The following is a 24,577-nucleotide window of genomic DNA, read 5'->3' on the forward strand; positions in this document are numbered from 1 at the left end:
ATAATGACTACAGGAAGTATGGCCATGGGGGGTATGGATAACATCAGTTTCAGCCTACTTGAAATTCTGGCTCAAGCTTTCAGACAGTTTTGCTCAGAGATCTCTTATGGTGTCCTTTGATTTCATTGCACAGGGAAGGTAGGTACACTTAGGAGGCTTTTCAAGAGCTTGTTGACTCCAAGACTCAGCTGTTTCCCAAGATGCTGTATGGATATGTTTCCAGTCTCACTTGCCACCCTCATCTTGGGAAGGTGAGCAGGAACTGAGGCTGGCTCCTGGCCACAGAGGTCTTATCTTCACTCTGTTTTGCTCCTAAGGAGAGAGGATTTTGCAGAGAGGGTGGGTGAGTGACTGCAGAACATCAGAGGGCTGTATTAGATGTGCTTCTAGGCCAGGAGGTCTCTATCCTAGTTTGTATGGAAGAAGGACTTGACTATGTGATATTTATATATTTCTTTATGTTACAGTTGAAGACAGTTGTTGCATCAGGATCTATGTATTACCATAATGTACTTTGCAGTGTGCACTTGAAATTAAAGGCTGTGATGGCAATTGCATCTTGTTGCCACACACTAGATTCTTTTGAAAACAGTTTGTTCTGTGTGTAGGTCTTTCAAGTCCTCTCCTTTTTATATGGATAACTTAGCTCCTGTCTTTGAGGTAGTGGACATAATATTACCCACTGTAGAGCAAGAGGATGCTACATGATGACATTTATTGTCTCCTATTCTAACTGTTTAGTTTGTTTGACTCTTCAGTTAAAATATAACATCTTGGTAACAACTAATGCTGAAATATGTGTGTTCCCTGACCAAACAAAACAAAACAAAAAAGCTCTGGAGATCTGCTATTAAGGTAGATACAGTTTGTTTTCCATAATTCTAAGAAATGCCCCTGTTCCATTGAAGCAGCAAAGATGAAGAGTGGGATAGAGTGAAATAGAAGAATGCAATATGTTTAGTCATAGACCAACTATGAGAAATATGAAACAACAAATGGGAGTGTCTAAAATGAGTTGAATTCATTTTTATAATCTGAAGTTTATCTTATTCATCACTTTTGTCTAGTAGATAATTTTGTTTGAAGATACAGATAACATTCTTGCATATTAATATATAGGTAGCAGGTGATCTTGAAGTTCTCGAATGCCATTTCCCAGAAATATGTGGGACACATTTTGAGGTTCCTGCTCCATGGCAGGAGGACTGTACATGTCATACAGGATTGCTGGTCAGTGCTCCACATAAAATAGAAAGCAGCAAGATTGCATGCAAGGCTCCAGGTGGGGAAAATGAGGAAAAGGTGGTTCTGGTGTTTTACTAATTATTGGCACCAGTAGTGTTGCTTTTGCTGTCTCCTAAACCCAGCATGTTATGTCAAAAATCCGTATCTCCTTTTCCACTGGAAGAGAGAGAGGAGTACTGTGCCACTGGGTTTTGGCAGAGGCAGCAGAAATGAGAGACACGCCCAGCTTTTGCCATCTCCAAACTCCAGCATGACATAAGGTCCATATTTTTTAGCATGTGCAAAGGGCAGGAGACAGGGAAAAGTGATCACCAGAAATTATAACTGACTTTAAACCCATCTGGAACCCCCAAAATTCATTAGATTATTTTATTTGTGTAGTTGTCAACAGCTGAAATGAAAGATCATTTAGTGTGATGGTACTTTCAAAAACCAGAAAAAAATTGATGATTTTATATTGATTTTAATATTTTTCATTGTCTGATTTTTTTAAACAGGCCTTCTAACATTTGAAATACTTTAATATATCTGTAAATTAGTTGCTACTTTTACTTACCTATATCGCCCAATAAAGAAATGCCACTGCTGTTAAAAATACATGTTGCCACTTAATTTGACAGCTTTGTGTCACTACTAAACTTTTAGTGCAGTCATAGTGCTCAAGAAGATGCTCAAGTCATGTCAGATCTACTTCTTAGTGTACTAGTGAGAATAATTGCAGTTAAATTGGGAAAGGACTCTTTTTTCAAGGGTAAGCAAATATTTTTACAATCAAATGCTAATCAAAGTATTTTAAAAATGGCTAATGCTCATAATGTCCTTTTTCTTGTGCAGCCTAGTGAAAGTACACTGCTCTTTCCCTCTGTCATCTGGTGGCGGATTTATCACGATGTAAAGGATTTTAGAAATTTCAATCTGCTTAAGGAAGGGTTGAGAGCCAAGCCAGGCAAGAGAATTAATTCAGTAGGGAAAGGCTGGCTGTATAATGTTTGCTACATGATTATTTTTCTACAAGTAAATTGTAGCAGGAGAAAATTATAAGTCATGGATGCTTCCTGTATCTCTTTTTAGTACTATAATGATACAGAACATAACTGTGGTAAAGAAGAAGCTTTTTCTTTCTGTGGAATGTAGCCTGCTTGTAAAGGTACCATATTTTCTTTTAAAATTTTGGATATAGGCCATATTATCTGTTCTCACACTTATGGCTGAGATCTAGTCATTTAAGTGAACCGAATCTGCTCAGCCTGGAAGAAGTGAGTAGTATTGTTTTCTTTGGCCCAAAACAGACAGGCCAATTAGAGTGGCTTCCGGCTGCTTCGAGGGTGTGGTGTTTATGTGACGCATGCCCCCCAGAAACTGCCATGAGGCCAGTTAAAGAGGTCTAAAGCCACAGGCAAAAGGAGCTGATTAAATCCACTCCTGCCAGCAGCCTGTTTGGGATGGCAGCAGTGGCCCGCTTTGGGAGCAGGCCATCTGGTCACCTCGATCCTGGGCTGATCAGGCCGGAGCGGCCAGAGGCCACTCATTCTGAGGCATCTGCTTTGGCCCTTTTTCTCTGTGTCTTTAAAAATAGGGCCATTTTATCCTATACCACTCTGCCCTAGGGTTGCCATAATTGAGGACCTCCAAACCGGGACAAATGTAGGACAAGGTTTGAAAATGTAGGACTTTTTAAAAAAAATTTCCTGCCTAGGAAATTTAATAAAAGGTCCTACATTTTTAAAACTTGTCCTCCTCCTCCTGCTCCCGGCTTGGGAGGAAGCCTAGGCCTGCTCCCAGGCCAGGAAGGGGCGCGGGGCGGCTTGGAATCGCGGCGATTGCCACGGTGCCAAGCAGCCTCGTCCTCCTCCCGGCTTGGGAGGAAGCCTTGGCCGGCTCCCAGGCCACGCTGGGGCCCGGGAGGGAGCGTCTCCGCGGCTGGAGCTCCAACCGCGGAGAGCCTTCCCAGGCCTCAGCAAGGCCTTGGAGCTGCCGCGGGGGCTCAGGTGGCCGCGGTGGGCGGGGCCGTCCCAGTTTGGGCGCCAAACCAGACCGGGACCGGGATGGCACCGCCCAAACCAGGATTGTCCCGCCCCCCGGCGGGATATGGCAACCCTACTCTGCCCGGCCAATGAAATCTACATATGAAGCTCGTCTCCAGGTGTTCACAGTATTGAGAAGAGAGCAGGTGGCACTCAGGGAATGAGCCTTCTCAGTGGTGGTCCTTTCAACTGAAATGCTCACCTCTGGAAGATTCTGGTGGAGACTTACCTGGCACCTATTGTGTTGTAGGTTTGATAGCCAATGAAGACCTTTTTATATCCCCAGGGTTTTTACATATTGCTAACTTTTAAAATCCGTTTACATTTCTATGAGATTTTGCTGATAAGTTTTATCCTTTGCTGCTGTTTTATTGTTCAGGGTTTAAAATGCTTTTCTGCATCATTCTGGGAATACTTGATCAACCATTGAAGCCTGAAATATAAATTGTACGGAGATCTGACTTTTTTCTTTTTATTATTTCACATTTTCTTCCTTAATATAATGGAAATATTAATTTTAACCTCTGATTTCAGAGATTTTATGTGTGCTTGGATGTTTAGCATTAAAAGTGGTCTTTCCTAAAGTGTTTTATATAACAAAAGAGATGCCTGTTTTTTGTGTCACTTGAACACTCTTGCAGTGATCATCATTTTTGTCTATAAGTTGTAATTAGGAGAAATGTATAAATGAATTTTATTTAATTTTCACCTTGACCAAAGATAGAAGACTTAACCATTTCTACTTAAACTCTTTTTATGTGCATAGACCTAAAATTTAATCTCTGAATCTGTTTTGAATTTAAATATTATTAATATATAACCAATAGTAAAAGCACAGCCATGTGACATATATTGATGACACAGTTCTAAGTAATAAAATATCTTCTGGATCAGATAGTTTTAAAATTCTTTTGCATACAAAGTTATAGGTAGAACAGAAACCAGTATAATTGAAAGTAAAAGTAAGAAATGAAATGTGCAAATTCTATGGGGTGAATTCAGACACCATGTAGTTATTATTCTTTTTATCATTTATTACTATTATCACAATAGTGTTTGTAATTTGTCAGTTAGTACTTGTGGTTTGAATAGGGTAGGAAAGTCTGATAAGGAGAAATGAAAATGGAACATGGCACAAATACTCTCTTATATAAACATCTTTCTTTAGGACCAACTAGCAGTCTCACTGAGCAGAGTAAATCCAGATTTAGCATTGGAATGTTAGATTTGTAATATTAGCTGACCATGAAGGTCAAGCATGCTGTGAACATGAATTTTTAGACCAGTCTTTACTGACAGAGTGAATGATGCTATGTATTTTGGTGTACTTTCAGGTGAGTTGTGTAACCTCATAACGCTGGATGTAGCACACAATCAGCTTGAACATCTTCCAAAGGAGATTGGAAACTGCACACAGATAACCAAACTTGATCTACAGCACAATGAACTCTTGGATCTTCCAGACAGTATAGGTAGGTAACAAAGTGGTTAAAACAACTATTTTCATTTCCTGGGCTAATGTCAAATTTGCATGAGGTGCCCATGTTCTTCACCAGTTACAATGTACACATCAGACTGAGTTTTAAAATAGTTCAGTTGGGCTGAATCTGCACTGTAGAAATAATGCAGTTTGACAACACTTTAACTACCATGGCTTAGTGATATGGAATTTTGGGATTTGTAGTTTGTTGTGGCTACAGAGCTCTCTGACAGACAAGGCTAACAATGTTTCTCATTGTTTACATGTATGTAAATGGCTGAAATCACATGGTTTCATACTTTCACCTATTATTTATTTATCCATTTGTATCATGCTCTTTTCCCAGAACTCAGAGCAGCTCAACAATATTAAAAGAACAATTAAAAACATAGAAAAGAAGTACATTGAAAAGGAATTAAATTATTCAAAACACTTTAAAATGAAACAACACCTCAAGCTTGTCATTTACAAACATTTTAAAAGCTTATCTGAACAGGTAGGTATTAGCTTGCCGGCAGAAGGCCAACAAGGAGGGAGTCAATCTGATCTCCTTGGAAGGGAGTTCACCTATATGGAATCTCTTCACTAGATTAGGTTCCAGAGACTGAAAAGTGTTTGCTTGCTATTCATTACCATTTACATAGTTTATATTACTTGAAAGTATGTGCATGACCTGCTTACTTTTTTCCTTGTTGATGTGTGATTTTTGTGTGCTTAACAGGGTTGGAAAAAATCAGTTTTTTCAAATTATGCTATCCATCTGTATGAGCATACCTCACATCAATTTTCTTTTTTTAAAAGAATATTATCTAAAGTTTGATTTAAAAGTAGAAAGGGAGAGTAACATTTTTCTAACTAAATAAACAGAGCCCACTTTATTAATCTAGCTAAGTTGTCTCGGGCTAATAAAATTCAAAGCATTCAGAGTCATTGGATACTGTCGTACTGTTTTTGTGAAAACCAGAAGTGCACAATCTTGCAGCAAAGGCTGCATGGGCTTTCAGAACTCACACTCTTTTCTGTACTTATTCTCTCCCTGCCAGCATCTGAATACACAGGGTGTGATGGAAGTGAAGGCATCTCCCTCATGCCCAATGATTTTTTCTAAGATAGATGTTTCCCTGCTGCTGTTATTAGTGGGAAAACAGCAATTGTAGAAGCCAGAGATCACACAGAAAGGGTTTTGTTAGTTTTGGGATGTAATGCATTTGTACACTGGGCCATTGAAGATATGTCAGATATAAGTAACGTGTATAACCATAGTTATTAAAATCTGTAGAAGATGTGTTATGTATGTGCAGAACCAATTACATTGTTAATTACAGTGGGCCTTTTGTATACATGGGGGAATCTCTTCTGGACCCCTCCCCCCACATATGGCAAAAAACCACGTGACCTCACATCCTGTTGATTTCTATGGCTGCACACTATGGGCACATGTGCGATTTTAAGTCTCCGGGTTTGCCGTGCGCAGAAGCCTAAGTCTGCATATGGCAAGCCCACGTATGGAGCAGGCGGGATGTATAAAGAAGACATGATGAAATGAAGATAGTATATAAAAAAGAAATGTTTATAAAAGATGAAAAAACGTACCTGTTTGCTTGTTGAAACTTGCACAAGAATGTTGTGATGTTTTAACCCAAATGAACTATTGTTACTTAATTTATTTTAGAAATCATATCGCATATGTTGTTTTGCCATTTATGTCATCCTTCAAGGTTCTACCTCTTTGCAACAGTGCTGAGAGTATTTTGCGTGACTGCATCTGAACCAGTTATCTAATCCTGACATAGGATCAGCTGAGAATATCAGTTCTCAGTAGTATGATAAAATAGAACCAGTTAACAGTATATCTTATCATATTCCAGATATCTTACAGGATGCACTTTGCATATTTCTAAATCAGGAGATCAATAGCTGACTTTAAAAGCATCCATACTAAGTTATAGGTTTTCAGTTTCATTTGTCTTTCTAGTGACATGTTGTGTAAGAATTCTTGAGGGAAAAGTGAGGAGTGATTCAGAGTTCAATATTTTATTTATTTCATACACAGTTGGTAGAAATCTTGGGGATAATGATGATAATTTTGATAAACAAGAGTTGCTTTATTTGCTCAGACTAACATTCATCTTGTCCAGGATATTGTTTCCAACAGTGGTTACACAGATAACCCTTGAAATGCATATACTGGACATAAACATAATATTCATTCCCTACAGGACACCATTTGCTTGCTAGAGTCAAGGCTGCTCTGCACATGAAGGAGCTGTTGTGGTTGATGACAACTTTGAATTCTGTTTCTTTTTTCAAGCCATCTCAGCCAGTGTATGTTACTATTGCTCAGTACTGGATAATGTTGAATCTGTTCTGTATACAGATATACCTCAGTTGAAGTGCTTTTTTTTATTTTGGGTGGTAGTTGTGTTGGTTTTTGTGTGTGTGTGTGTGTGTGTGTGTGTGTGTGTGTGTGTGTGTGGTGTTGGGACATTTCTGCCTTTGGTACCAATTTTTCAATTGAATACATAATGCCCAGGAATACATCTAATGTGTTACTATGTATTCAGTGGGAAATTTGGTACCAGAGGTAGAAATGTCTCAACACCACAAAAAAATCGCAACACAACTACCACCCCAAAAGGGAAAAAACGCACTTCAACATATTTTAGCAAATCTTTCATTTCATGTGAAATGAAGCAACCAGCTTAGATGAGCCTTGTATAAGTAAACAAAACATGTTGAAAACATGTTGAACCTTCTACAGACTACCTGAAGGCTTCTTCCAAGATGCATCAAGGGATAATTTTTTCTTTCACCAGCCCCCCCCCCCCCCCTCAATTATGTTCATGTTGGTGATCAGCGATATAGGTCTGTGTTTATTTTTAACACGTTGAAGGTAGTTTAGTGAGGCAGACCTATCTGCTTCCCTGTTTTCCCTCTATTTTGTTGTTCATGCAGGCTTAGTAAGTGATTCTAGAAGCAGCAGCTGTTGAGCCTGCCTGTTGTAGGCAGGTACAAACAGTTACAGTATGATCACTTAGAGCGGCATCCCATTCTTTCCCAGTTCCAGCTTTATTGTTTTGTTCAGATATGCAGCTGCAACCCAACACTGGAAGTCTGTGTTTCCCTATAACTCATACACCACCCTCCACATGTTAATGCTGCTAAAAAGACATCTTCCAGCTAGATAGAGGATGGGGAAGAAAAGACGTCTGGGAAGGCACAAAAAGACTTTGTAAAAAAGAGCTCCTTTGTCAGAGGCATTATTAACTGAGGTACATCTGTATTGAATGTAGTTCAGAAATGCTAGTTATAGTTTAGTTCTTCATTTAGCTTTTAAGATGGCCCTTCAGGTCTCTTCCAATTCTATGATTCTGTAATTCTAAGTAAGTTGTGGCTTTATCTTTAGAATACAGTTCATGTTGTGTTTAGTATTGGAAAGTGTAAATTTGGGGGCTGCAGTCCTCAAAAAGCATTGCACTTAGAATTCTTGTGTATTTTACTCAGTTGTGCACTCATTATCATGAACATTTTTCAACCACTTTTCATTGTCTTGTTTTGGCAGACTGCTGCTAATACTTATAAATATAATATTTTTCTGATATTTTTAATACCTAAAATCTTTTTTGAAAGTGGAACATGAAAGAGGTGAGCTATAGTTTCCTTTAATACCTTTAATATTTGCACATTGTCCTCATTATCTTTTCTTAGTCATCCATTTTATGTCCATTTTTGCATTCATTCCTTGCTTTCTAAGCTATTACTATTCTCATAGGTATTCACTAAATGCTTCTAGTGTCAGTGTTGTTTTTGTAGGTCAGGTAGCACCCCATAACTTGCTATTTTTTTTTATCATACTCATGAGATTATACTCATGTATTGAATGGAATGAAGACTGAACTTGTCTATCCTTGTATTGCTTATATGTTTTTCAAATCCTATTAACATCTGTGGGTGTTTGTGCACAGTAATTCACTGGGCACAGGACCATAGTCTTCATTATTAGTTCACTTGCTTGCTCTAAAAAGGAGAGGAGGTTTACTAGCTTTTCCTTCTCTGAGTTGCTTGTAATAAAAAAGAAACTGTGTGAGTAAAGTCCAGTAATTTTAAAACAAACCCACGCAAGTACAATAGATGGATCTCATAAACTGCTCTGAGCAAAGCCTTGTCTTGGACAAAGGTTATGAGCATCACTGTAACCTTGGTACCTAGTCTATTTCTGGATTACTCATGCTGTGCTAGATGCCTAAGCGTAATTCTTTAGTTTGTATGAAGTGGTTCTCTGTCTTCAGGAGCAGCTTAGCCTGTTCTCCTTGTTCTGCCCTATGATGGCAGTTTCAAGATTTGCTGCTTTTTTGTTTGTTTGCCTAGCTTGTAAAATATAGGATAACACAGTTGTACTTGGGCATACACAAAAAGCTGTTAAAGAATTGTTTCTTTAATCAATCATTTCATGAATAATATCTAGAAAATCTTCAGTGCAGACACAGGTCCTTAGCTCAGCACCAGCACCAGACATTTATATTTACATTTATATTCATACCTAGATACATTTGTACTCAAGGATGTCACTAGCTTGGCTCCCTGTTGTGGTAACAAAATAGAGGGAGGAACTAGAATTGATGGGTCATTTATTATTGGGCATTCATAAAGAGAAGTTATTGGGCATTCTTGTTGCAAAATTGCTGTTGAATTTGTGGGGAAGATCCTGTTTTATATACACAGAAATGTCTTGGGAACTTAAACACAAAATTTGCTAACAAGCAGTGAAGTTCTAGATGCTACTTTAGTTACCGTTAGACATTGGTAGTCAAAATGTGGCTTTGAGTAGACAAAAACATTCAAAATTGATGTGAGATAGTCTGTTAGCTTTTCAGATCAACAGATTTGAATGCTTAACTCAGATATACCCCAAATTATATGAGTAATAACAACCAATAATAGAGTCTCAGGTTGCCCTTTCTGCTTCCTCAGTGGGATCAGTAAAAGAGTAAAGTGGTCTTCCCATGTTTCCCTTCCATTTCTTGCATATATGTAGTTAATTTATATCATTTATCTGTATATGTATACATATGTCTACAGAGAGCCAGTGTGATACAGCAGTTTGAACGTTGGACTATGACTGGAGACCAGGGTGCGAATCCCCCCTTGGCCATGGAAGCCCACTGGCTGTCACTGGGCAAATCACACACTCTCAACCACTGAGGAAGGCAATGGCAAACCTCCTCTGAATAAACTTTGTCAAGAAAACCCATTAGGGTTGGCACAAGTCAGAAACAACTTGAAGGCACATGACAACAACAGACATGTTATATATTCAGTGCTGATTCAGCTGCTTATTTGAGAATGATTGTGTTAATTGATAGGAACAAAGTTTGTCTTGCTTTGTGTAAAGTGTAGTATACCCAAATGCATATGCACAGCTGTTGAGGTTTGGGTGTTTCAGCTGCTTTTGTCATCTAAGTCTACTCCTCAAATAAATGTCCGCTTACCATATATATCCTTTCTTCTTCATGTAGTTATGATACAAACTTTCTTGGAACATAATTAGTTTCTTTTAAGAGTGAGAATCTCATATATTCCCAGGACAGGGAAGGATGACATGGTGCATAAATATGGTGCAGAGACAGACAGTGATGTGAAGATTTGCATGTATGGTTTCTGTGCAAACCTCTTTTTTATTGGTTATAAATTACTGTGCTTGATAATAGAGTGCTGAACTACTTAGAAGAGAATGCATGTCAAAGCAAGTTATGAAGACTGGAAGCATATTTCTTCAGGTTGGCAGACTGAAACATAGTAGCTCAAGATAGTTTTGAAATGGGAAGTTCTGTTTGTTTTTTTAATTAGCAGGGTAGCAACATAATTTTAATGACTTCTTTGTAGTTAAATTAATGTTGATTCTTTGTATGCTAATTTGAAAATAAATAAAACTTTCAATTAATTCATTAAGAATGGTGTTGGAGAGGTCTGAAATATTTGCCTTATGGATTGTTTATTGAGAGATGGTTTACTTTTCACCTGTGAATCTTGACCTGTGTTATTTTATGTCCTGTTTAGGTCTTTTTTGTTTTAGCAACAGCAGTGATTTTTAGCCAAAGTATAATTTTACATCTCGCAGGATGTTGTTAAATTGAACAGTATTTAGCCATTCAGTAGCCAGTTCATAATCAACAGAAAGAAAGTAGTATTAAGAAAAACATTTTTACTTCACAAGGTTGATCCTTTGCTGAATGTTACAGTGCAAGAAACATACACTTGTTTTTACTGATGTCCAATTACAATCAAATAGAGTTGTATTTGAAGGACTGTATCACCCTTTATATGCCCATTAGAGCTCTAAGATCATCTGGAGAGGCCCTTTTTCTGTCCCGTCACCTTCTCAGGTTCATTTAGTGGAAACAAGGGGGAGGTCATCTTGATGGCTGCTCCCAGACTTTGGAACTCTTTCCCCAAAGAGGCCAGGATAGCCCTGTCCTTGCTCTCCTTCTATCTGCAGGTCAAAACATTTTTGTGCCATTAGACATATTCAAACTGACTAGAGCTTTTAGTGCTATGTGATATGTGGTATTGTTTTTAAGGTTTGTATGTAGTCTGTACGTAGGTTTTCCGTTAAGTAGTTCCTGGCATTCAGCTCATTTTGGAGGATAGTATATCCTCTGTTATTTTACCACTTTTGAAAGCTGTTAATATTTCCCCCTCCCTGCTTTTGTACAAATCCTTTTCCTAAATCTAAAACATGTAAAGAATGGCCTAATGTACTGTAGTGCATAGTGGAAACTAATATTTAAAAAGAAATACATATGTATGCTTTTAGAGAACAGCTAGGAGGTTAGAGATTAAAACAAAATTAATGGCAGAAAATAATCACATCAAAATGAAACAGTGATGAATTTATCAATGTTTTGATGATTTCCACTGTTAAATCCTTTCAAAATATGTTGGTGCTTTCATAGATAGCCTTGTGGAAAGTGTGTTTCCTTTCTGAAAAATATTCAAATGTATTATTCCATTCTTAATATAAATGCTGAAAGTTTCTAAATATGATAAAGTCCATTTATTCTAATTTCTAATGTGAGTCTCTTTCAATATTTTTTTAAAGGAAATCTATCCAGTCTGAAAAGTCTTGGTTTGAGATATAATCGGCTCTCAGCTATACCCAGGTCACTAGCACAGTGCAGTAAACTTGATGAACTAAATTTGGAGAACAACATTATTTCTACTTTACCAGAGGTAAGGAACCTTACAGTTTGAAAAGAGTTCCTGAAGAACCAAAGAAAACAAAAACATTTCAGTGAGAAAGACATTGAAAAATAAATCTTTGCTTCACAGGAAGAAAGGAGTAGTGAAGAAAGATGTGAATTTTACAGATGTTTAACCCATGCCTTTAAGGACTGAGTTTCAAGAGTTGGGACAAGTGTGTGTGTGTGTGTGTGTGTGTGTGTATGAGAGAAAGAGAGAGACTTTTGATATCTTTAAACATAATATCGATTGCTAATTGACTGGTTTTAAGATTAAGAGTTCTATGACTATTATCAACAGTTATTTCTGTTTTTTATTTGAATGATGATTTGTTTATCAATAGCATTTGTTAAAAGATTGGCCCTTTGACAGATGACTGCAGGGTTTAACAGACAGAATTAATTTAGAGACATAAGTCTAGAAACTTATTTCAGTTAGCCCACAGTATGTGAAAATACATATTCAAGATTTTTTGGCTGATACTGTATTTTTCATTATTGAAGTAGTTTGTCTGCAGATTGTGAGATGATACAGAATTGCTAGATTCAGAACTACTAGATATGCCCTGCTTCCCCAAAGAAGATCAGAATTCTTTGTGTGTTGTGTTTTCAAGACTGCTTTCAATGCATAACCTGTTGTGCAGCCAAAGTATTACATGCAAATGATTGCAGCTTAATGTAATATATTGATCTAATGCACTGAAATTAGCTTCAGTTTTAATGAAGAAAAATGATCTGGAAATGAGAGAGTGCTGAAATCTGCAAAACTGGATGTAAATGATTAGTGTTGCTACTGATTGAGAATGAATTAATATTGCTTGAAGAAATTGCTAATGGTAGAAAGTTGTCTGGTAGCTTTTAAGAACAAAGCTGAGTCACTCCTCCCAAGTACATTACGAAAGTTACTGAAGTATAATTACACATACAAAGGACTGACTGGAAAACAGATCCCTTTGTTGTAAGATAAGCTGCCTGCAAATTCAAAACTCTTTAAAAAATAAAAATGCTTTATTCACAAGTGCTGTGTATAAGTTGTAATTGTTGCTGGAAAGAACCACTTACTATACATGTTAGTATAGTGGTGCAATCCATTAAAGCAAGTCTCTCTGGCGGCAGAAGAAAGACAGTTGTAAAGAAAACTGCAGAATTGCAAAACATAGCAAGCTCATGGTGATGCATTGCCTAGGGAACTTTAGGTCTTAATAGTTTGGGAGAGGCATCTGTCCAGCAGTATTCATGAGCATTATTCATGAATAGTGCCTCTTTTAGATTCTTTAAAAGATACTTAGTGTGTTTGAAAATGGCTAAGATATGTAATACTGGTGTGGCTAATGTATTATGATAGTCTCCTCGATGTAAGATCCTTTAAAAACACGATGGTGCAATAGCTTCATTGCAGTCTTTGACATGAAAGCCTCTATAGTAATCAAAGTGCAAAGACTAAAAGATTCCCTTCTAAGCGACTGTGATTGGACATAGTGAACCAAAGAAAGAAATGTCTTTTTTAATTTCTGTATACAAAATGTATATTTTGTAGCTTGTCAGCAAGGAGGAAAAAAAGCCCATGCTTTCAGAAACTCTAGAGCAGGGGTAGGCAACCTGCGGCCCGCGGGCCGGATGCGGCCCGGCGAGGCCTTGGGACCGGCCCCAGCCCGGTCCTGCCGCCGATTGCCGCCGGGGCCTTTGGGGGGCAATTGTCTATAGAAGCTTCAGAAACATGCATTTATATTAACATTTTTTAAAAAATCAGCAAATTTTTTTCGCATGTCCTCTATTTTTTTTAAAAAGTGTCTTCCATTTGAAAATTTTGTCCTACATTTGTCCTGGTTTATTTATATATTTAATTTTTTTTAAAAAAAATATTTAATTATTTATTTTTTGGCTTCGGCCCCCCAGTTGTCTGAGGGACAGCAACCTGGCCCCTGGCTCAAAAAGGGTGCCTACCCCTGCTCTAGAGCTACTTTTCACAATGTATAACAGCCAAGATGATGTCTGACACAGTCTGTCTTGATGTTTTCAAATCCTTTTTGGGGCCCATATTTGTGTGCATGTATCAGAAGAGCTAAGATGAAAAATAAGTCTGTTTGCAGACAATGTATTGTGTTAAAAGCACTTTCAGCAAATGGCATGCACCAGTGCTTCTCAGGGCTCTGATGTGGGTGACTGGCAATTTTTTTTCTTAGGTGCTGGGGACTGGTACCATATTCGTGCCCATTGGCTACAGCACTTTCTTTTCTACAAACACTCTGCACTAGCAGCCAATGTCTTGTAGACCACCAGCAGTCAAAGCACCAGCACTTTGAGTAGCATAGGTGTACAATGGACTCTTCCCATTGCAAGGGTTAGGTCCCCCCCTGCTCCGTGGATGGGGGGGGGGGACATGGATGGTCACACATCCTATTATTCAGTGGGTGTACCACCACTGAATAATAATGGGCAGCTGGTTGAATCTGCGGATTGCTAGCCTGCTGATGTGTGCTACTGTATATGGTTTAGATACTAAAATCTCTCTCTCTCTCTCTTAAAGAAGCTTATTGAGGTTCACATTGATTTTAAAAAATCTTTACAGATAGTAGAAGCACTTCTTTTCAGATGATGGGATCTAGTTCTAAGCTGCTGTCTTTAAAGTAGGGCTGTCACCAAATCTTAATTGTAGTGGATGAATTCTTCATAAATGGTTATATAAATAAAATAATGCTTTGTGAAGAGAAATTCATACTGTTTCTGACTTAATCACATATATTATAACAAGCACAATTCATAGAAAAAGCAGAGATACCAGCATTAGCCTATGGGAGAGAAGGAATCTAAAATCATATTTGGGCAGTACTTTTATCAGGATAACCCAAAATGCCACATAAGAGCATGCAGGCTTTCGAGTTCTCTAGAGCTCTCCTTTGTGATGCTACAAAGTGCAAAGAACAGAGGAGCAAACATAAACAACTAAAACATAGAATAAACAGATGCTGTAGTCTATTGTCTGTAATTTCAATGTAGTCTCAAGATTGTAGACTGAATGAATTAGTCACCAGTAATGCTGAAATTAGATTTGCTGACACATGTTAGAAAGTCATGCCTTTCAGCAGGTAACAAAATATCAAGGATGCAGGCCATCCAGTTTGTGTGAGTTCTTGTATTAAAAATATTAAGTTTGCTTTAATTTTATTTTTTTTAATATTGTGAAGCCGCTCTGAGTCCCAGTTCTGGGAAAAGAGCAGGAGGAGGAGGAGGAGGAGGAGGATGATTATAATATCTTGACTTGTTAATGGTGGTGGTGATTTAGACAATAAGAAAGATTTTAATCTATTACTCTAACCCAGGGGTGGGTATCTGTGGGAGGCTAGGGAGCTGCACTCCCCACTAAACTCCCTTGTGGCAAAACAGCACCATTTTTTGTCCCCTGATGACTCCCAGTGCCCTCTAGAACAGTGGTTCTCAACCTTCCTAATGCCACAACCCTTTAATACAGTTCCTCATGTTGTTGTGACCCCCAACCATAAAACTGCAGTATCTCGGTTCCTAAGACCATTGGAAATACGTGTTTTCCTATGGTCTTAGGCTACCCCTGTGAAAGGGTTGTTCGACACCCAAAAGAGTTGTGACCCACAGGTTGAGAACCACTGCTCTAGAGGCTATGGAGAACATTTTGGCCATGCTTTTAGTCTTCCCTGGGTCATTATATGTTCAGGAGAAGGCTCCCCCCCCCCCCCAAACAGGAAACTTTTAGTTTACTTCTGGTTCTTAAACAGGTCTTCCTTGTGCCTAAAATGGCTAAGGGAGGCCTAAAAGCATGGTGGAAATGCTCCCCCATGTCCCCAGAAGGCCACCTTGAGTCCCTGTATTGGGAGAAAGGTGGGATATAAGATGATGATGATAATCATTTTACCCCCAGGAGCCCTGGGCGCACACAATCTGCACTTTGACAACTTCTAATCTAACTGGTCACTTGACCAAATGTTGGTCTTACTTTAAAGTACTGGTTTTCACTGAAAATTAAATAAGCAGTGAAATGAATTCCTATAATATGAAAGTGTAAAAATAAATGGTAAGGAGAGTATAAGTTTATTCTCTGAAAGAAAGTTGCAGCAATATACTCTATTGCTCTACAGACAGTGTGCTGAGTTTGTTACTGTACCTATGTAGACATTACTTCACTAATGAAGAATATTCTCATTTTACTCACATTTTACTTTTAGCTGTTACTTTGGGGAATAGCTGAAAGTAAGCTGTTAGCAAAATAAAAGCATAGTAATAGTCCTGAGTAGTGAGGTAATGTCTAGATAGCTTAACTGATTATAGTAAAGTAACAAGCTCAGCAAACTGCCAGTGCGACAGGGAGCAATTAGAATATATTTAGAATATATTTATTCTGTTTCAGTGAAAAGTCAGAATTCTAGTTGCCAAATTCTGTCCTTAATGAAACATCTTTACAATTTTCAGGGACAGCTCTTCTAATACAGTATTTGGATTACAGTTCATGGATCATTGTAGCCTGGCTAGCTTTGTCTTGGAAAATGAATAGTGAAACTTTCCCCAGATTTGAAGTAAATCGGCAGACCTCTGCTCATGGGACAGTGTAATGGTGTGTTAGATAGGAACAGTGAAAAATCAGTGTGGTGTTTGTAAATATAATGCACAAAATACATGTTTTGCAATTGATTTAAACTCTTTGTTTGCATGTTGCAGATAAATGTGCTAAAATCAACTCTTAAATCTATAAATAAAACTACTGAAGTTTTTGATGATTAGTGGAAGTCAAGTTCTGTGCAAAAGAAAAAAAAATCCAGTTCATTGTTTGGGTGTTGAGTATTTCCTAGAAAGTGTAATTAGAAAATGTATTTCCTTTTCTTTTCCTCAGGGTCTCTTATCCAGTCTTGTGAATCTGACTAGCCTAACTCTGGCAAGGAATTGTTTCCAATCATATCCAGTGGGCGGTCCCTCACAATTCTCTACGATCTATGCTCTCAATATGGAGCATAACCGCATCAATAAAATCCCTTTTGGAATTTTTTCTAGAGCAAAAGTGTTGAGCAAGCTAAACATGAAGGTGAGTTATTATTACATATCAGGAGCTAATTTATATCTGGCCTTGCTTTGGGTTAAAAAAAAAGAGAGACACTTTATGAAAGTACAGTCAAAATATGTAGTTTGCGGTCTTAACTACAAAGCTATAAAACCTCGTCCCATATTCTGTGGTACAAATGGGTAACTAAGTAAAGTCTCCCAAGAAGTGTCCATATTAGTGTCTTGCAGCATTAAAAGGAGGAAGGCGGGGAGGGGAAAAGAAAACATGGAAGTACTTTAAGATTCTGGTTTTTATTTTTGTGAGCTTTCATGGATATAAACCTGCTCCTCTGTACTGCATCTGAGGAACTGGGTTTATATCCACAAAACCTCATGTGAAAATTAAAACCAGTTTGCTTTAAAAGTGCTGCCACATTTCTCTTTCTTTTCTTCCAAACTCCCCCCTCTTCCCTCTTCTTTTTAAAGTAAATTCTCCTGATCCAACCCTCCCCTATTTTCCCAAAAAGATAATGTACTTAGGTTGCACTCTCTGTGAGAAATGTCTTCAGATCAAAAGCGAACTCATACTTGGGTTAAGTATTACATTGCCAAAAGCACGTTTTTATTATTGTTTTATATGGCATTTAAGTGAACTTGGGTGCAGCATAATATTCCTTTCATTTAGTGATGATCTAAAACAGAGGAGCTAAGTTTGTCAACTTTGTTACACAGATGATAAGTTCAGTGGTGGAGAACTTATCCTCTAAAAGCTGAGTTGTACTTTAAGCTAGCCTTAATATTAGACACAAGCCAATTTTAGAGGAAATGCCTTGGCTGGATTTTGTCATGAATGCTTCAAATAATACATGGTTTTCATTTGATTACAAATATTTTGTGATGGGCACAGTATCACAACACTCTCACTGATGAAAATCTGTGTCTTGTCACAAATCAGGAGTGGGGAACCTGTAATACTCCAGTTATCATTTGACTCCTGTTGTCATCAGTGCAGGACTACATGGTCCATGGCTAAGAATGATGAGATGTGTAGTCCAAATGTGGAAGGTCACAGGTCCCCGACCTCTGCCATAAACGTTTGCTGCTTATCCATTTTAAGATACATATTACATTGATTATACATCTAAACACAAATTAAAACGATGTAAAACGTTTTAGTAATTTTTATTCGTTGTATCGTGCCTTCAAGTCATTTTGACTTTTGATGACCCTCATGGGGTTTTCTAGAGTGGAGAGTGTGTGATTGGCCCAGTTGGTTTCCATGGCCAAACAGGGATTTGAAGCCTTGTCTCCAGAGTCATAGTCCAATGCTCAAACCATTGCAACACTCTAGTTCCTATTTGTAAAATGTTCTAAAATTCTGGGCCATTCATTTTAGAACCTTTGGCATTAACAGGAAGTCAGTAACTGAATCTCTATTTGAATATATATTTATATTTTTAAAATATATATTTTTAAAAGGGTACATATTGCTCTGCAGGAGGGAGCAGCCTTGTATTTTTCTTTCTTTGATGCCTACAGGGCCATTTGCCTGTTATAGTACAGAAGCACTTAGCCTTTACTAACCCCTTCCCCCCGTTGGAATAGGTGGAGGGCAGTTGTGTCTGATGTCAGCAGTGGCATCAAGGGAACTATTTAGAAGAAATCCACAGTGATCACTAAACTCGAATATACTTATTTTTTTACAAGTGGGAGATGAGGTATTGGTGGTGGGGTTTAGTGAGCAACCACTATTTACAGTTTAAGTGCTTGCAAAATCTATTTACCCAGTGGTGGAAGTGCATTTGGAAGGAAGTTTACATTCCCTATAGTCCAAGGGGTATGACCTTTTCCTGCAAAAGACTAATTACTTACACCCAATGTAATCATAACTCAATATATCCCAGATAGATATTTCATGGAGATGATTTCAGGCCATATTTCTATTCTAGACATGTAAGAACTGTAGTCTGAGTGTTATATCAATTGCTCCACAATAGATCATCCTCTTAAAACATGATTGTAGTTACTTTGTAAGCTTTCATTTCAAAACTGGTTTTTGATTATGTTGCATCATAACTGATATTAATCTGTGGTGAAGTTTAGTTCTGGTTATTCTTTTACAACATTTTATAGGTCATCTCATTAAATTCATACCATTAGATTGATAGTACAATCTACTGCTGTTATACATGCATTTGTCTCTTTTTACCAGCGATAGATAAAATATGACAAAAATAGCAACTGGACACAAATAACAGTAACAAACTATAACAACAGTAACAATAATAATGACTCAAATTTTAAAAACCAAGCTAAAAGAAGAACAGTAACCAAAACAACAATAGGACAAAAATGAAAATGAAAACTTTACTGCTGATCAAAGTTTAGCAATTAAAATACTAACAAACTGAAGTGCAAAATTAAACACTCTTTAATTTAAGCAGTATTCAAGAAGAAGATAGTTACACAAAATAATTTGTGAGAACCCAAGTGATTTTGTTTTTTATGTGTATAACTTAATGTCTTCTTTCAGTTGCCTTTGCTTTTTTCAGACAGCCCTCTAAATCTTTATGTTCACCTGTAGGACAATCAGCTGACATCCCTTCCCCTGGATTTTGGGACATGGACCAGCATGGTAGAACTCAATTTAGCTACGAATCAACTCAACAAGGTTCCAGAAGATGTGTCTGGACTTGTTTCCCTTGAGGTGAGTGAAAAACATTAAAAAGGCCAACTAAACAAAATCTTGTCAAAGCTGTTTCTAACATAATCTTTCAGAGAATTAATAGAACTGTCAAATGCAAGTTCAAACGAAAAGTAACCTGTCTTGGAGCAAGACCAAACTTTGGATCACAATTCTGTGTACATCTAGAGGATTTTTGTTGTATGTGTGCCCTAGGTATCCACTGGGGTTTTCTTCCAGGACCCCTGTAGATACCAAAATCTGTGGATGTTCAAGAACCATTAAATACACTGAATATTTTCATGCTGTGGATGCTTGAATCTGTGGATAAAGAATCTGTGGATATGGAGGGCTGATTGTGCTCAACCTTCCTTACTGTTTTATGGCATCTTATAAATACATCTGTTACACCATCTCAGGGTCTCCTGCTGCTGATCCCTTACTGCATGATAGTAGTAAGTAGCATCTGTAGTACAGTAGGCCCTCTTCTTACGTGGGGGATCTGTTCCAGAAAGGAAAATCCACCTATGCTCGAGCCCCATAGGAAATAATGGGGTGCGTGCATGTAGTGGTGCGGCGCATGTGCCCCAGGCGCACAGACCATTGTTATACTCCCCTGCATGGCTCCTGTGTAAGCTGGAGACTGTACTAGTCTAACTTATTTCTTCTTGCATCATACTTAAAAATGCATGGATTTTTACTTGATATATTTGAGTACTTTTCTGTCCTAAAAACACAATATGAGAAGGAATTCAGGAAAAAGTAGTATAACTGAGGTTGTACAACCATTTAGAGAACTTGGAACCATAAATACAATGCCTGTCATCAATATGAAAGCTGCAAGATGCATCTGTCTTGATTGCAGTCTTTCCACTATGTTATGATACACCAGCAGATTAGCTTTCCAATTTGGAGAAAAGAGAAGGATTTTTTTTCCCTTTGGAGAAGAATATTGGCAAGTAGCTACAGCTTGTTACCTATTTGCATGTAGAATTATCTTTAAAATCTTAAATATTGAGAATAAGAGTTTTTCTATGGTTTAATGTGGTCCCTGAAAATAAGACCAAAGGATTGTAGGATATTTTGGGCATCCTTCCCAGAGGTCAAAGGGAGAAAATCCACTTCATTGTTAGGGAAGAAACGCCCAGTGGTGCTTCATTTGTGTGTGTTGTAAAAAATGAAGAAGGGAGTTTTGGATCATAGGCCCGGTCCAGACGGGCGCGATAGGATGCCCCCATTATGTGTGAGGGGCGGCGCTTCTAGACGCCCCTCTCCCCTTGCACGTGACAAGGGCATCAAAATGGTGGTGCCCTGTACAGATCATTATGTGATGGACGCCTAGCATCCGCACGTCACAGCACCATTATGATGTTGCGAGTGCGCCATTGACACATTGTGGTGTCATAATCAGGCCACAAAAAGAAGTCCCGCGGTCTGGAGAGTGCGGCTTCCCCGCGGACCATAGCTAGGCACCGTGAGACTGTCCTTTTTGGATGGTCTGTCTCGCACCATAGAATCATAGAGTTGGAAGGTGCTCTATGGGCCATTGAGACCAAGCCCACATTCAGTGCAGGAAATCCAGCTAGAGCATCTCTAGCCTTCTTAAAAAGATATCCAGAGAAAGAAACCCAACCACCTCTCAAGGTAATTGGTTCTGTTGTTGAACAGATCTTACTGTGCAGAAGTTCTTTTGAATGTTCAATTGAAATCAACCCTCCTGTTCTTAAAACCTGCAACCTCCTCTCTTTGACAGCCTTTTAGATATTTTGGGAGTGCAATTATGTCACACACACACACTCCAGTATTCACTTCACCAGATAGAAAATATGCTCCGTGTCCTCAAAATTTCCTCATATATTTTGTTCTTCATACCTCTTACCATTCTCGTTCTGGGAATCTACTCCATCTTGTCTCTGTCTTTCCTAAAATGAGGTGCCCAGAACATAATGCAGTACTCTGGATGAGACCTGACTAGTGCATATCCCACTAGATACAGTGGGCTTATTGCTTCCCTTGTCTTGGAAACTACAGTTCTGTTAATGCAGGCTAAAATATTACTTGCCTTCTTTCCTGCAGCATCATACTGCTGGATCATGTTCAACCTACAATCCCCAATAATGCCAAGGTCCTTTTCACATATACTGCTGCTAAGCCAAATATTCCCCATTCAAAAGTGTGCATTTGGGTTTTGTGGTCTAAATGTAGAATTTTGCATTTGTTTCTGCTGAATTTCATTATATAGTTCATCCTAATTTTTTAGTTTATCTAAGTCGATTGGAATTCTGTTCCTATCTTTCAGTGTGTTAGCTACCTCTCCCAGTTTTATATCATTTGCAAACTCGATCATGATTCCCTCTAACCTATCATCAAAGTAATAGATAAAAATATGGAAGAGTGTTGGCCCCAGGACAGAAAGAACCATATGACACTCTATTTCAGACTTCTGTCCAGTCTGAAGCACAGCCACAATCCATCCACAAGATACAAATCCCTTCTGGTCATCTATTGCCACAGACAATGAAAGGAAAACACACGAGCCTTGAAAATGGAATCTTTTCTCACCAGACCCCGACCCCTGTGTAGATAGAAATTTTATAGAAATATATAAGATTTTAAAGGTTTCTAGAAAAGATTTTTTAAATATTCCCTATTCAAGTTGAAGGCTTTCATGGCCGGCATCCATAGTTTTTGTGGGTTTTTCGGGCTGTGTGGCCATGTTCTAGAAGATTTTCTTCCTGACGTTTCGCCAGCATCTTTGGCTGGCATCTTCAGAGAATGCTTGCCTGGAAAAAAAGTGGGTATATACATTTACTGTGTGAACCTAGGAATGCAGAAGTGATTTGCATGTGTATTGTTCTGAGGACTGCCATCAGAACAGAACAAATCACATGCAAATTACTCCTGCATTCCTAGGCTTGCACAGTGTATATATACACCCACTTTTTTCCAGGCAAGCATTCTCTGAAGATGCCAGCAACAGATGCTGGCGAAACGTCAGGAAGAAAATCTTCTAGAACATGGCCACATAGCCCAAAAAACCCACAAAAAACTATTCCCTATACCGTTTTAACAACTTTAAATGGTTACTAAAATTATTTATACATTGCTCCCTTCAAGTTAAAGTAAGCTATTTGTATGCTTTTATTTTTTGCAAAGTGTACGGACCTTCCTTTCATAAAGACTTGCTAATAGTAATGTGAAACTATAACACTTTCCACTGATACTTTATAGGTGCATGAAAAATTGTTTACAGTTGAGAACATAAGTGCTTTCCCCTTACTTTGCTCACTAAAAATTTTGCTTGTCTTTTCCATGATTCCAGTTGGTGAAAAGCAATACGAGATTAAGTGTGATCATATATGAGCAGCCTCATATATTGAAGCATACTTAGTTAATTGTATGCTTAGCTACTGGATAATTGCTAGTTTCACTAAAAATGCTACATATGTTTTTTTTCTTCAGGTTCTTATCTTGTCAAACAACCTTCTAAGAAACCTCCCCCATGGCATTGGCAATCTGAGGAAATTAAGAGAATTGGATCTGGAGGAAAACAAACTGGAATCTTTACCAAATGAAATAGCCTACCTTAGGGAGCTACAGGTGAAATTATTATGTGTAGAGAAACCTTCAAAATTCATGCTTTATCAGTAGAAGACATTGGTGTCTAAAATGATGTACATGTTGCCATATGAAAAAGAAAGCCCTTTCATTTGGTCAGGTTGAATTCAGAGTCTCAGAATATGTTTCTGTTTTATAGCAATTTAATACCAGTTTAGCTGTGCTGGTCACTCAGAATTTCTTTGTTCCAGAGCTCCACTAAATTCTGATTACTTCACAGAATTACAGTTTTTAGAATCAGAGCCCAGACATTTAAATCTGTATCAGACCTCCAGAACTGAGTAGATACATACTTAGAAAGCCTTGATGAATTTTAAAATCTTGAAGCCCCTTTGGGTGCCATGGTGGTGGGCAGTAGTGTGTCTAGTGTTGGTATCACCCAGTGTGGTATCTCATGGTGTCACTCCCCCCCCCCATTGATCTCCCATTTAGCAACATTCAGAATCCTTAGCAATGCTTTTTTTGCACTAATGTTACTCATAAATTGTAATTCCCATATACCACTGGGTGTAATGCAAGTAGTTGTGACATAAACAACTAGCCAAATTAAAATTGTACTTTCAAATTACAATATCATAAGTATGATCTAAATATATTTACATACACGTAGTAAAGATTTGGTTAAAATGTGGGTTTTTTAAAAAAGAAAAATGAAAAAGAATATATTTTTTTTAAAATCAAAAATTTAATTAAAAATTAATTTTGAAATTTGAAATTTTAATTTTAATAAATTGGTGAGGACTCTCCTTTCTCCTCCCACTGGGCTTCACCCCACTCCCACCATCTCTTAAAGCATTTTAAAAGGGAAGCAGATGAATGACACAGTCCATCTCTGCCAAAAGTTAGGTATTTGAGGAGCAGTGGTGTCATTCACTCCCTTTTAGGGTGTCACCTGGTGCAGTTCACACACCCTGCACACTCTAGTGATGGCACTGGTGGTGGGAAGAGCCTTTATGTCCTGTATGGTTCCTGTGCATGTTAGGTAGCATTGCAGGAGGATGAAGCCCAAGCTCTGGGCTGAGACTTGCTGTCTGAGGGTGGAGAAGGGAACACTCAATTTTCAGTGATTGGATAAAGTTACCCACCTTAGTTCTGGATAATTTCTGTACAAAAGACAGAATTAATTTAATGTTTGCATGTACATATTTCTCCACCAGAGACTGATCCTAACAAATAATCAGCTGAGCACCCTTCCTAGAGGAATTGGCCACCTTATCAATCTGACGCATCTTGGACTGGGGGAGAATTTCCTTACACAGCTTCCTGAGGAAATTGGTAAGATGTG

At 38.1% G+C, this 24,577-nt stretch overlaps 1 protein-coding gene across 3 annotated transcripts in view; it reads left to right on the top strand.

Annotated features, from left to right (window-relative positions):
- SHOC2 (SHOC2 leucine rich repeat scaffold protein) overlaps positions 1–24,577 on the top strand; it is a 73,349-nt gene that overhangs the window by 42,705 nt on the left and 6,067 nt on the right. For all 3 annotated transcript variants that reach the window (XM_089509883.1, XM_089509885.1, XM_089509884.1), the window contains exons 3-8: positions 4,604–4,741; positions 11,849–11,979; positions 16,846–17,034; positions 19,576–19,698; positions 23,137–23,274; positions 24,450–24,567. In XM_089509883.1, the coding sequence (XP_089366009.1) occupies positions 4,604–4,741; positions 11,849–11,979; positions 16,846–17,034; positions 19,576–19,698; positions 23,137–23,274; positions 24,450–24,567 (837 nt within the window). The remainder of the gene's footprint in view (positions 1–4,603; positions 4,742–11,848; positions 11,980–16,845; positions 17,035–19,575; positions 19,699–23,136; positions 23,275–24,449; positions 24,568–24,577) is intronic.

The sequence above is a fragment of the Sceloporus occidentalis genome, unplaced genomic scaffold, assembly GCF_023333645.1.
Source record: "Sceloporus occidentalis isolate IW3139 unplaced genomic scaffold, rSceOcc1.0.p SCAF_2, whole genome shotgun sequence".
Taxonomy (NCBI): domain Eukaryota; kingdom Metazoa; phylum Chordata; class Lepidosauria; order Squamata; family Phrynosomatidae; genus Sceloporus; species Sceloporus occidentalis.